At 43.0% G+C, this 13,955-nt stretch overlaps 1 protein-coding gene across 3 annotated transcripts in view; it reads right to left on the reverse strand.

The window, feature by feature from the left end:
• Positions 1-13,955, reverse strand: part of RIPOR2 (RHO family interacting cell polarization regulator 2) — a 107,643-nt gene that overhangs the window by 32,511 nt on the left and 61,177 nt on the right. For all 3 annotated transcript variants that reach the window (XM_064658433.1, XM_064658443.1, XM_064658454.1), the window contains exons 2-4: positions 2,196-2,322; positions 828-983; positions 108-186 (exon numbers count right to left, since the gene is read on the reverse strand). In XM_064658433.1, the coding sequence (XP_064514503.1) occupies positions 108-186; positions 828-983; positions 2,196-2,296 (336 nt within the window). In that variant the 5' untranslated portion in view covers positions 2,297-2,322. The remainder of the gene's footprint in view (positions 1-107; positions 187-827; positions 984-2,195; positions 2,323-13,955) is intronic.

The following is a 13,955-nucleotide window of genomic DNA, read 5'->3' on the forward strand; positions in this document are numbered from 1 at the left end:
GAAGAGAACCAGAACAAATTCCCTATATCCCACTCCCATCCCCTGGCTGCTCCAGCACCTCAAGAAGGTCACTGTGCATCTACACGACGACAAAGCATGACACGTACCAGGCGTGAGTTTCTTTTCATGTCTTTTAACTGAGTAGTCAACTTATCCAGCTCTGTCTGGTGAACTTCCAGATACTCACTGCAAACACAAACCAGAGAAGGAGGTATGAGCTCTGCAGCACATACCAAGCTGGCTGATGACCATCCTAAAAGAAAATCTTCCCAACAAATGGTTTTCCTCACTGGATGTGTTTACAGACAAAAACTCATTTACATTGATCTGTCTTAAAAGCAGCTCCCTGCTGCCTTTTTGGGAATAAATAGGAGCCACTTATTTAACTGTGTATAAGAGCTCGGTGTTTTCTTTACACTGAACAACCAGTTTCAAGTAAGCTAATCTGTTGCTTAGTTTATGGGCTGGTGCCTTCCAGTCACTGCCCTTGTATCTGGCTAATAAAAGTCCTGTTATCATCTAGGATGTTATCCCGAAGGTGATATAAGCCTTTGATAGGATGCTAGGAAATTCAGAGGACAAAAAAAATCTAATGTTGAAATCGCAGACTTTGGGAGCTTTACATGAAATGTGAATGGAATTGGGATTCTGCCTCCTGTATTCCTGCTTCGCATACAAATATTTCAGATCCTAAGTGTTACAATCCAGGCTTCAAGAGGTGTATGTTCCTCTCCCATGAGGAAGGATTCCTGTTCTTGTGATATGCTTCCCCAGACTCTAAAATGCCACAGAAAGCTTCAATCAACAAGCAGGGTAAAGGTTCTTACTCCAGGCCACTCTTCAAGGCTTGGTAGACCTCTTCCATCCTTTTAGGCTGGGGCTCTTTGGGTGTGGTGCTGTTCTTATGGCCCAAATTATGCATTTTCTTCACCTTTGCTTGGGGTTTCTTGAGCGCAGAAGAATTTTCAATAAAGGAATTACACCTGCAAAATGAACATCAAAGGGGAAGAAATCCCTATAAATCATAGAAATTTCAAAGTAGCATAGCTTGAAGAAATCTTCTGATATTATATCTGCCAGCAGAAAGGAATCTGCTTCTGTGTCTGCCAGTTAAAGGACTGCATTTGTTTACTGTTTAAGAGTCTGGGCAGCCTGGGACATGCACTGTCAGCTTTTAATGTGCCCATTGCCTTTCCAAGACACAAATGCTCATCTGGAAATGCCAGGCTGAGTCTGAGGCTCATCACATATTTCTCTGTCTTATACCGTGCCTGTCCTAACTCACATTGCTTAGCCAAAGCCATGAGAGGGCCGAGCTACAACCAGCTACAAAAAGAAAGGGGAGCCCAGATAATCTCAGGTGTAAAGCCTGTGGACTTCTAAGAAAGACTGGGACTTGGTTAAGAGCGCTTCTGGAGGATAGTATCAGACCACTGATCTTCAGTATGGACCATAGGTAGCTCTGTATGGCAAAGGGAGGACACTTGTGTTGCATGTAGGTGCCTCTTCGGTGACTTTACTAGGGGGTAGGTCAGCATTTAACAACCATGACTACTTGGGCCCTCAATGGGAGGCAACCCTTTGCCCGCCATTCCTCCTCAGTTACTAAGTGGTGGTCTGGCACTGGGAGACTACACAAGTTAAAATTAATTGTAAAGCAGCCTCTGAGGGCATCAGGGATTGAATGACTTGGCAGGTGCCTGACTCAAAGCCATAAGTCCTGTCTAACTGAAGGGTGGTGCGTGTAAAGGCTCCACAGCCAAGCTGAGGGAAACAGCATTGTTCTGAATTCATAGCAATGCAGCAAGGAGAAAACTGTCTTTTAGGTAGCAGTGGTCTTAAACTGGGGGCAGTGGGAAGTGTTTCATGTTCCTGCACATTTCACATGCTGAAAAGATCACTGCCTAAGTTAGTTAAGTTAAAATGATTCTCTAAAATTCTCTCACAGCTCTGAGGCATGTGAGGAAGCCCTGCATTAATGGTGGAGAGGCAAACAGGTGCTTGGTAGTTTGGGTAGAGGGTAATAGCTTAGTTATACAAACAATATATAGAGACATTTAAGCTTAGGACACTTTATTTGGCAAGTTAGAGAGAAAGAAGTCCTCTCTCACCTCTTTTCCACCTTCAGCCCCTAAACCCCAGGGCTCCCTTAGGGCCTGATTTCGAAATTCCCCTTAGAGAAAAAGAGCACTTGCCTGGACCGTCTTTCCTGAAGCCCACTGAAGCCAGCAAAGGACTGGCTTCTAATAATCCCATTAGGACCTCCTGGGGAGAATGAATGTGATCCTATTGACATGATTTCAGGGAGCCTGGAAGATATTCCTGAAAAACAACAGAAAGCATGTCAGTAACGATGGAGAGCAAGAGATAGGCAGTGAGCGTGGGATAGCCTGGTGTCCATTAGTGAAGGTGAGGGGTAACTGAACCCCACGAGGTTCTGCGAGGAGCCAGGGCATGAATCTTTTTGAATCGCCAAATCATCCCTGCTCAAAAACAAATTGGTCCTATTTTAATTCTGACTTACAGCACAGCATCTACTGAAAATGTGCCAGAGACACAAAGAGGGTCTGGATGTGGCACTAGAAACAACTTCAGCGTGATAACCCCTTGATTTCTGCCATGCCTGGCATGCTTCACCCCCAGCCCCAGTGTCTCCATTTGCTACATCAGGGTGTCCTGGAAGTTATTTTGGGAGCATGCAGTGCTCTTAGGGGGCACTCACCATCACTGCAAAGTGTGATAATGTATAATAATAAAAAAACCAGGGTTCATTCAGCATGAATCAAATCCTGCAGCTACCTTTTGATCCTTGCTTGTCTTCCCCATGGCTGTTCCCACTTGGCTGCTGAGAAGGAAGATGCAGTGGCTGTATGCACAGCCATGATGTGCTGTGATGAGAGAGGGATGCTCTCCACTGGGAAGAGAGATGAGTAAATAAGCTCCAGGCACTGTATGCTCTGCATTTCATGTGTCCAGTGGAGCCTCAGCAGAGAGGAAGCCCTGCGTGTGTGCTCATTTCCAACGCCCAGCTTACAATCTGCACCAAAGCAAGGTGATTTCAATCCACCCACAAATAAATAGCCAAGTGCTATGGCTCACAGCAGCTCCATCACCGACCACAAGGGGAAGGGGGATGACTCCCTCTTCCTTTCCTCCTTAATGCTCTGTTTTCTTTGTCTCTGCCCTCAGCAGACAATTAAGTTGATTTTTCTGCTGACTTGTTTTTGTGCTTCTCTGGCAAGAGGAATGGCCTCGTTGATCAGTGTGAGGAGTACTATGGCCAGCAGAGGCTAGGCAGCAGGGTAGGGAACAGAAGGGGAAGGGAGATGGTGGAGAAGAGGACATTGGTCAGCGGGTGCTGCTAGACACTTGCTCCCCAATCCCACATGACCCATCTTCTCACCGTCTCTATCCTTCCTGGGATGTCAGCACCGCTGCTGACGCCATTATGCAGTGAAATGGACTGAGAAACTAGGCCAGCTTAAAAATAACCTGACAGAAAATGAAAAAGGGGGCTTTTTATAGTTTTTTTCCATCTATTTTAAAAGCTGGACCCAGCCTGCCCCATGGCCCCAGTTCATTTCACTCCAACAGCTGGTGCCAAAGCAGTAGAGTGTGGCAGGGGTTAGACAGAGCTGATGTTCTGTGAAACTGTGACCTACAGGGCTGACGAGGTGACAGTGAGTCTAAACCACCCTCTCATCCCCACAGAGGAGTGTCCAAAAAAGAAGCCACTTGTGAAGGCCACAAATTTTCAATGTAAGCCTTCACAACGGAACATATTTATAAAAGATAAGTATCAGAGCTACGTGGTGCTTGCATGGCAAACACTCACTGCAGAAAGCAAATACATGGGAAAACATTGTGCACAGATGAGTTATATTTAATATGCAGCATTGAGCTGGGCAAATACTCTTTGAGGTGGCAATATGTGCCATGGAGAGCTACTGCTTCTCTGTGGAGGAGACTGCATTGCCTTTGTCAGGAATATTTCTGCAAGAGCTCTGCCAGGAACACTTCTTCCAGTCTCAGCATTGCCAGTGCTACTGCTATTGAGATGTTTTCTCTATTGCACAACCAAACTAGCACATATCTTTCTGTTTCGGAAGCGAGGGATGCCACCCCGGACAGCCTCAGAGATATCACCTGGGTGTGCAGTCAAGGGCAGTTTTCTCCTCCACTATGGTCAGCAGATAACAGTACTCCACCATTTGTGTCACCAGCCTAGCCTGGATACAGCCCATCCAGCTCAGGGCTCAGTTTAACCACAGCAGGGATAAACCCTTGGGACAGAGAAGTCCCTCTCAGGCAGACCAGGACCACAAGCACATGTACTGGGCAGAAATCCACAGGCAAGAGAGACCGGGAAGAGAGTGGGAGCCAGAGAAGCTCAGGAGCAGCTGCTCCTCAGAAGTTCAGAAGAAACCGCAGTGAGGATGTGCTTTGGCTAACTCACACAGGGATAAACATGCTGCAGCCACAGCTGGAGATACTTGTGTCTGGTCAATGAGAACCCACATCTGGCCCTACACTCAGCCCTAGCTCTGTAAGGTTCTCAGCAGACCTCTGCAGGACTGAGCTCTGCTCAGGCTTGCTGATATCTGGCACAGCACTTGCCCGAAGGCATTTTTCAGCTTCCAGGTCAAACCTCATGTCCCTGTAGATGGCACAGGGTCTCCCTGTGCCAGCTCATGCCTAACAGCTCGAACTCCACTGAGAACCAGCTCCTGAGAGACATAGCAGAAATAACATGATCACAGTCCTCTGAGGGTCTGGGCAGCAATTTCCCTTTGGTTTTGCAAATAACCTTAAGATAGTCAGGCTGCAATCTGTACATTCCCACTTACACACAAGGATTTGCATTAAAAGTCAGGTCCAGAGAACCAAGGAGCAGAAAATCCCTTGCAAGTGTTCAGCACTTGCATGGCTTGACAGGATGATTAACACACACACCCCCTGACAGCATCTGGAGACCTATGAGGGTAGAAGCTAAACAACACTGACAGTCAGAGGAGATTTAACTGCATGAACATCATCCATTCCTTAAAAAATAAGAGGAATAAAACAAAACTTGAAGTTGAGTGCTAATCATGACTGCATTAACTATAAAACATAATTACTTTAGATTCAAAACTGTTGTCAAAATTCTAACATCTTGTGCAGGATGAGTCTCTTCTGTATTAAAGTGAACAGAAGATGAATGTATTTCACTCTGAACAAAATCTTAGTGTCCATGTGTGACTGTGTGCATACACAACTGAACTGTTTCGGTTTTCTTTTCCTTTGGGAAAACTTAAAAAATAAATAATTTTTGAAAAGGAATGCACTTATTTATTTTCTTTATTTTGCTCAAGAACTCCAATGGCTTTGCAAGGCTTTAGTAGCTAAGACTTTCCTCAAAATACCAGAAAGAAATGTTCAAGAAGTGCAATTCAAATGCAAATTAAAGACCTGCCTGGAGCTACTTTTGCTTTGCTTTTGCATAAAATGGTCAGGACTAAGAGCCCAGATAGGCTTGTGGCCTCTCCCTATATATTATACATAATCTTGGTGAATAATGTATGTTTAATTTCTGTACAGAACAAAACTGATATAAAAGGAGGTAACAGAGTCAGAACTGATGAAATTACCCAGTTCTGTTCAGTTATTTTCCATTGGTCAGGTTAGATATTAACTCTATTGTACAAAACCAATCTGTTCTTAAGATTTAAACTTATATTGCTGACATCTCAGATATTTCCAACCAATCTCATAAAATTGCACTGACTCTGCCTCACAGCAGCAGCCCCTCAACCCAGATTCACATAGACAGTGGCTGCATGTGGGCACAGCATTGATGAGTTATTTATGATACCTACATCCAGCAAATACACTTTGAGTGATTAGTATCGGTCACATTGTTGTGATATACTTTGTTGAGGGAGATTTATTTTCCTGCCTCTTAAACCATTCACAGGGCTCTGTGCTATTGACTAAATAAACCTACCTCTGAATTTAATAATAGTTTTATCCTGATTACATGCATGGATGTAGTTGCTAGTATAATTTCAGTAAGGCTCGGCCCACAAGGACTTACCCACAGCTGAACTGACCTGACTGGTATCCCCACAGCTGAACACTACTAAGGGATTTTGGTGGTATGCCAACGCAGAGATCAAGTTTCTACATTTAGCAGTTACATGATATAATGCTACTGTTTTCTAGATACAGTATAAATTTTGCTCTCAATATAAAGCATATTGCACATCTATAATGGTATTAAATGCTTTTTGAGATTTGAGATCCACTTCAGCAGTGGATGCAATGAGTATTCTTACACTTTTAAATCTATGTAGCTAATGAACCAGTGATGCTACATTTTAAAAAGACACCAGTCTCCTTATTGCTAATATAAGCAGGCCCTGTGTAAAAGTGTAATTAATGTAATTAGCACTGCTCGTGCTAAGTGCATGGCAGTTGAATGATGAGCCCATCAGTGAGTCAAGGGATAAGGTGAAATCCTATCAGTTCTCTTCTGCCCTATTCACTGACAGCTTGCAGCAGGGAATGGCAGATAATTGATGATGTCTCTGTCCCTGAGGAAATAAAAGTCCCCTCTCTCAGCTCTCCTTTCAGTCTGGAAACAGGGAAACAGCTGAGCCTGAGCTAATTAGAGGGGATGGGACCATCAGGCCCATCACTTTCACAGAGCTGCCCTCTCTTCATCACCCTCAGCACAGAACTCTACCTCCCACAATGCTGAAATATTTGATAAACAGTGTGGACTTTGAACTAAGCTGAGAGAAGGAAAATTCCATCAGAAACGCATTTTCTAAATCTAGACTGACTTTCTGTCTAGTCCCTTTCTATTTGCTTTTTCCCCCAAGACCACTCTAGCAAAGATATTTTTTGTTCACCACATGAATGAGAGGAAGTTGGTTTTGCTAGACAGGCACTAGCAACCATATAAAGCTGCAATATACTAGTGGTGATGATGCTCTTGATTCCTCCTGCTCCCTCCCTCCCCCCAGCTACAGTTATGGGTCTAGGGCTTGCTGGAAGTTGTTAGGGAGCTGTCTGCAGCTGAGGGTTCAAGGAATAAAGGCTTCGAGGACACTTGGGGATTATACATAATCCCTGATTAAATGAGAATGTGGGGTAGGTTTCAATGACTGAAAGGATCCTTGATAATAATTTTTTCCTATTTTCATGGTTCAAGGTCCATTCTGTATCCAAGAAGCTGTAATCCCTTCAGTTAGATGGTATGTTGATTCTTCTGTCCATAAAAAATTGGTGATAATTATTTAGGTTAAGGGAAACTGAGAGGGTCCACTAATTAATGTGAGTGGATGGCTGCAGAAGTCAACTGATGGTGTTTTGCATGCCAGGAACATTTCTTATCTGCAAACCCAGGGTATGTCTGACAAATGAGCTGATATCTTCTTGACTAACAAAAGAAGATATCATCATTTATGTCAAGGTCTAGCTTCTGCTTATTGGGCTGACTGGCCAGCCTACAAAGGTAATAACTCTCAAATGCAATAAGATGACATTTAGGAGCATGCATTTCCTAAAGAATAACCTAAATAAGGGAAGAAACCAATTATACCCTAGAAGTCATGTCCTCCTCCCAGAAAACTAATTCTTTCTGCTCTGCACTCATAAACCCAAAGAGCACAATTCAAGTCTAAAATTGTGCCAGCTCCGTTCAATGCTAAGCTCATTCAGTGCACCTTCAGCTGGTGTCGCTTGCTTTTGTAGTCTAAAGTCTAGTAGTTTTTATTATTTATTTTCCAACTCCTTCCTTCTGATTCAGTTGAATCACCTTGGCAACATGAGGTCAGCATGGCCAGTAGCCCAAATAACCACCTGGAATTTATGGTTTCCATGTTCCCTAGGCTCCTAGAAGGTACAGAGGTATGCATCTTGGATGAGAACGTAGACATTCTTGGAAGTTTTTTAATATAAAAATTTGACAATATGCAGGTAAGAGCACTCAGGAGCGTTATAAATTCTTGCACAAGAGTTTTTGCATTTTCAGGACAAAAGCTTTTAGGCATTAGTGACTGGGCTCATATTTCCATATGTGTCAGGAACATTTCTGTGGGATGGGATCTCCTGGAAGCACCTGTAGAAAGGTGTTTTCTGTTGGTCATTTGATTACACAAATTATGACTTTCACGGCACTTTTTATTCTCCTAGTGATTGGGCTGCTTCTTCTTTGTGCATGGTAGCATTTGCCAGAGTTGTACAAACACGTGAGCTCCATCTGAAGAACTATTCTTGGTTACCAGAATAAAATCATGTGCATTCATTCCATCAAAGTCCAAGGCTAAGAGATATTCCTAAATAGCAGCATATGGCTATACCAACAAGAACACTTCCCAAGTCTATATCAGCCGGTGAAAGGCCAGCAGATCTGTGAGCTTCAGATGTTAATTTTAGTGTACAGAAAGAGCCACGTGGGCTTACCAGCACGGCTGAGGAGAGCAGTATTGCACAGAGGAGATACAGCCGATCCCTCTCCTTCAAATGGGAGATGTGCCCACCCTGGGACATGCTTGGGTGGGCATCAAAGCCACTGGCAGCCATGTATTCCTGCCCCAGCATAAGGAGGCAAACTTCTACCTCTTGTAGCAACAAGAATCTTAGTTTAGCCCACTGCAGCTCATCCTGTCTTTGCTGAGGCAGGTCTCTTCCCCCATCATGGACATCCAAGCCTCGGCACTGGCTATCCAGCAGGATCTCTCTGCAGGCTTGCATGCATTTTTCACTGACGACTTTATCTCCATCAGTGACACCTGCAGAGATTGTTTTATTAGCCATATTTTAATACCTTCAGTTTGGGTGGATTCAGTTTTTACAATTCACAAAGAAATGTTTATGCAACTCATGCATCTTTTAAAGCTCTTCTTGAGCACAAAGCTGTGAGCTTTAGTTTCTCATGCAGAAATCTCTGCCAGTGAGCACAAGGTGCTTATTACCTGTTTCTAATAAATGAAAATGTTAGCTAGAAAATGTTAGTATTTCAAATTTTAGCTTTTGTTTCAAATAATATTTTTCCCAAAACTCGATACTAATAGCAACACTTGTACTTTATGGTCTCATTTCTATAAGAACATTTTAAATGTTGCAGGTAAGGACATTTTCAACTCAAATGCTACAGTATTTGCTAGCTCATCACTAGACATCCTGAGCAGAAACACAAATTGTCTACCATCTGGAATAGCTCGTGTTGTTTGTTCTGCTCCTCCTACCCAAACTAGATGATGTACATAAACCAAAAACCAATAGAAACAGTAAGAAAAAAATCTAACAGTACAGGTCAAGAGCAAAATGGTTAAGTATACGAGGCTGTAAATCTATAGGGCCTGATACCTTATGCTCTCAGTGCAACATAGCTCCATAAATTCAGTAACTCATCTTTCACACTAGTCTAGATGCCAAAGTCAGTGTGGGGACTTTTAACTTCCTCTTTTATTTTTACTGCAAAACATGCCTTTGGCTCCAATTCTCATCACCTCACTAGAACACAGAAATAAGGATTGGCAGCAGCTAAGGTGAAGCAGCACCCTTTTTGTCTCATACCATGGTTAGCTTTTTTCCTCCCCTTTTTACAGCTACTCCTTTACTAGAACTCTCAGCACATGCCCCGTTTCCCCATTTTTGTTGCCAGGGGAGCCACAAACTGCCTTTTCCTCCCCTTAAGCTCTCCTCAGAGAAAGACCTACACTGCTCCTTCCCCTTGGTAGAGCATGTGCCGGAAACCTAAGGAAATGCAAATGAGTTATTTCACTGTAATAAACCCAAGGAAAATAAATTTGATTCTAAATGACTCCTGCACACAACAGATGGGTTCATGGCAGCTGACCTCCTTTTTTTTTTTCAGTTCCAAGATTTGTTTCATGCAGATGGCTGGGGCAAGCGTGCGCAGGAACCCACGTGGAACCCTCACTAATGCTGCTCTCATACTGGAGACACCGGAGCACTGGAGACACAGAGCAATCATATTCAGCTGGAATTAGTGCAAATAAGCAAAATTTGGTCTATAACAGTACATATGAGTGTGGCTGAGGGATCAGAATCTGACCATCTAATTAGATTTGACATTCATTAATTTCAAACCCACCCCAGTATGCGGAATTATCTTTGATTAGAAGTCATCTCTAATTCTACTCATCATTGATAACTCTTTATGTCAATGTAAGATTTAATTAAAAACAAAGTCCCACTGTCATTCAAGTACTGGCAAATAATCTAAAGAAAAAGCACTTCTGAAACCCAACTGACAACGATCTTCTCATGCTTTAAATCCACCTTGCACAAAATCTCTAACAAGCAGTTCAGCACGAGTGACCTGTGCACACAATTAATCATGCTCTCATTTCAGCAGTGCTACACAGTAGTAAAGGTGGAAGGCTTTGTACTGCTCTATTATCTACCCCTATATTAAGAGATAACCTACAAGGAGCAATTTTGTGAGCAGTATAAAGACTAGCAGGATGCAAAACAGGCTGTGGAAACATGTCCATCTAGCAATAGCCTGGCTACTTCTCTGCCTCTTTTGACATATGCCACTAAACACTGCCTGGTTGACCACATACATTGGGTGGAATTTTAATTTCTCACGTCACAAAGAGCGGCCAACCTATTGCCCACTTTTGCAAGCATTAACATTAGGGGACGACTAGAAACCCATGAGTGCTGCTGGTGGTCTCCCTTGTACTTTACTGACCAACAATAATGTCTGGGCGAGCCCATGAGTAACATCTGAGCACAAGCGGGTAAGTCAGCCCTGATGCCAACAGATGCAACTCCTGTGGGAGTCCTCTGGCAAAATCCATGATGACTGAGCAGTGACCTAAATTTGCGTGTCAAGTATAAGCAGCAGAGTGGCTTCACTTTCTCGGACTGTGTAAGGAACGAACATAAAAATCTTCCCAGTGGCAGGAGAGAAAAGAAATGACCCAGCAGCATTTAACAGAAAATCATCCTTAAGAGTGCTTCTTTCTTTAATTACTTTGCACCAATATTTTTGCTGCTTACAACCTCATTTAACACAGATTATAGCATCATGGGCAAGGACAGCAAGCTAAGGATACCATCTCTTTGCATCTGCAGCAAAGTAAATGCATCAAAGTAAACGCATACAGGATGATTTGGGTAACCAGTGGGCTGCTCTAGAGATTATTTGCTTCAGCCAAGGCAGAGAAACTGTAGCTGTACTTGGTATCCACTCCAGGTGCGCTCTAATATAAGCATGAGTGAGCTAAATTAAACAAGTAAGACAGGCTTTTCATCCCTGAAAGGAAAGTAAAACATCATTGTTGTCAAATCCTTTCAGTCGCTAATGAGATAAAAATGCTTTGCTGCTCCTACTTAAGTATGTGGGATTAGGGTGACTTAAAACTCCCTGGATGTTTATGTGATCATTCTATTTCAAGATGTGTCATAATGGCACAATGCTCACAAAATATAGTTGAAGATACACCGTTACATGTCTTAGGACAGAAGATCTTAAAAGCTGGACAAGCATTGCAGAAACAGATTCATTTAATCTTTTTTACACCATACAAGTGCGACCATTTCAAGAGCATTGCCATAAAAGTCCTGAGTTACTTAATTTATATTTGGCTATAGCATACGTCTGAAGCTCTCTTCTAGTATGTCAAGTAGCTGGTTGAACACTGTCCATGCTCAACCCAGAGAGGCTGTGTGCTCTGATGCAACTCCCTTCTTTCTTGGCTTCAGTTCATTTAAATTCAAAACTTGACTCTTCTTACATATATGACTTTTAGCAAATTTATTTAAAGTTATGGCAGCGGTTATTATTTTTTTGGCTACAGCATTTTAAGCTTTAAAAACTCTTGAAGGTACAGGAGATAAGAGTACATATCTAATACCACCAAACTGCTTAAACTTCCCCCAAAACACCATCTTCTCAGGCCAGAATCATTAAAGGATCTGTAAGAAGCATCTGAAAGAGGATAAAGGGATAAGGGAAATCTATGCTAGGGAGACAGTCCCTCTTGAAAAAGCTTTGTTAATGACATTGGTACTGGAGAAGAGATTTGATGACCAATGGGGCAGCTCAGCAAAACCAAAAAGGTGATTGCTATGTGCAGAGGTTTAAAAGGCACAGCTATTCCAGCCCTATCTCCCACTGTTTTCTGACACCAAGCAGTTGCAGTCTACCAGCACAAAAGAAGCAGGACAGCTTTACAGACACACAAGTGTTTACAGGAACCACTTGAAAAAATATCTAGAATTTAGGGAGAATTGCTCTCCTTGCCACCGCTTTCTGAAACCACATTTCATTTCAGAACCTCTCAAGATGACTTGACAATGTGCACTTGCAGCCCAGAAAGCCAACTGTACCCTGGGCTGCATCAAAAGCAGTGTGGCCAACAGGTCAAGGGACACGGTTCTGCCCCTCTACTCCACTCTGGTGAGACCCCACATCAAGTATTGTGCCTGTGTCTAGGAGCCTTCAGCAGAGGAAAGACATGAACCTATTGGAACAAGTCCTGAATCTATTGGAACAAGTCCTGGCACTTCTCCTACAAAGACAGGCTCAGAGAGTTGGGATTGTTCAGCTGAAGAAGAGAAGGCTACAGGGAGACTTGATTGTAGCCTTTCTGTACTTGAAGGGGGCTTGTAAGACAGATGGGATCAAACTTCTTAGCGGGGCCTGTAGCGATAGGACAAGAAGCACTGTTTTTAAAAGAGGGTAAATTTAGACTAGATACAAGGAAGAAAGTTTTTACAATGAGGGTATTGAAACACTGGAACATCTACAACAGAGAGGCTGTAGGTGGCCCATTACTGGAAACATTGAAGGTTGACTTGGATTGGCCTTTGAGCAACCTGGTCTATTGGAAGGTGTCCCCACCCATGCCAGGGGTGGGGTTGGAACGAGATGGCCTCTAAAGGTCCCTTCTGACCCAAACCATTCCATGACTCTAAGTTTCTCAGTACAGAAAAAAACTATTCTCTTCTGACTCTGCAAGAGCTTTCTGCTCCTTGGGACAAAGGAGGTTACACTGAGCAGTCACTGGCACAGATTTTTCTTGGGCCAGTTCGCGCTCTCTCACACAACTACTGTGCATATTTTGGGAAGCAGCATGGACCAAGGACCATTTCCAAAGCAGTCTTGGTGTGCTTTCCTCTTTTGAAGGACAGGGGATTTTAATGCCATGGACACAGGCTGGTCTTTGCCTGTTGCCATTACTTTCCAAGAACATTCCCAAATGCCTGTTATTTACTGTCACAGCCAAAGGCAATGAAAACCTGATGAAACTTTTAAATCTATGGCACATAGATCTAGTCAGGTTAAACTGGTAAATTTAATCTATAGTGGACATTAAAAAAAAGAAATCTTGAGTTTAAAATGTCATACGCTCCAGCCTTGCTACAGGATTAGTCACCATTTGAGTCTTCTAGACACAGAGACATTACCAACAAACAGAGCATGAATTGAACAGATCTGACAGCATTAATTGTCACTGAACTACAAGGTAATTATCTTGGGTAATTTTTCATTGCACAAATTAAGGCAGCACATCTTGGTACATCCCTATTAATCCACAGTCTGCCGTTTAAAAGAAAGACTTACCAGGGCCATCACAGACTAAGGACAAGCTTATAGGAGAGACCCTTGGCCTCCATTGTCCTTCCTTTCTCCTTTCCTTCTCTGTTGAGATTTCTGCATTTTCCAAGTCACTAATGGACCAACATTCAGGTTACAGGAAAAGGAGGATATCATGGATTGTCATGAGGATGGGAGACTATTTTGTTGTTTTGCCAACTATCTTCCTCACCTGGTGGTAGCATGACATGCTGCAAGAAATACAGTGGCTGGAGAAATCCTGCATACAGTGTTCAGTTTAACATAGGAGCTGTTACACTGGATCCACTGCTGCCACCTTCTCTACCAGTAAGGAAGATTTTCTTTTTAAGGGTAGAGCTAGGAAAAA

The sequence above is a fragment of the Pseudopipra pipra genome, chromosome 1 (genome assembly GCF_036250125.1).
Source record: "Pseudopipra pipra isolate bDixPip1 chromosome 1, bDixPip1.hap1, whole genome shotgun sequence".
In the NCBI taxonomy this organism is placed as follows: Eukaryota; Metazoa; Chordata; class Aves; order Passeriformes; family Pipridae; genus Pseudopipra; species Pseudopipra pipra.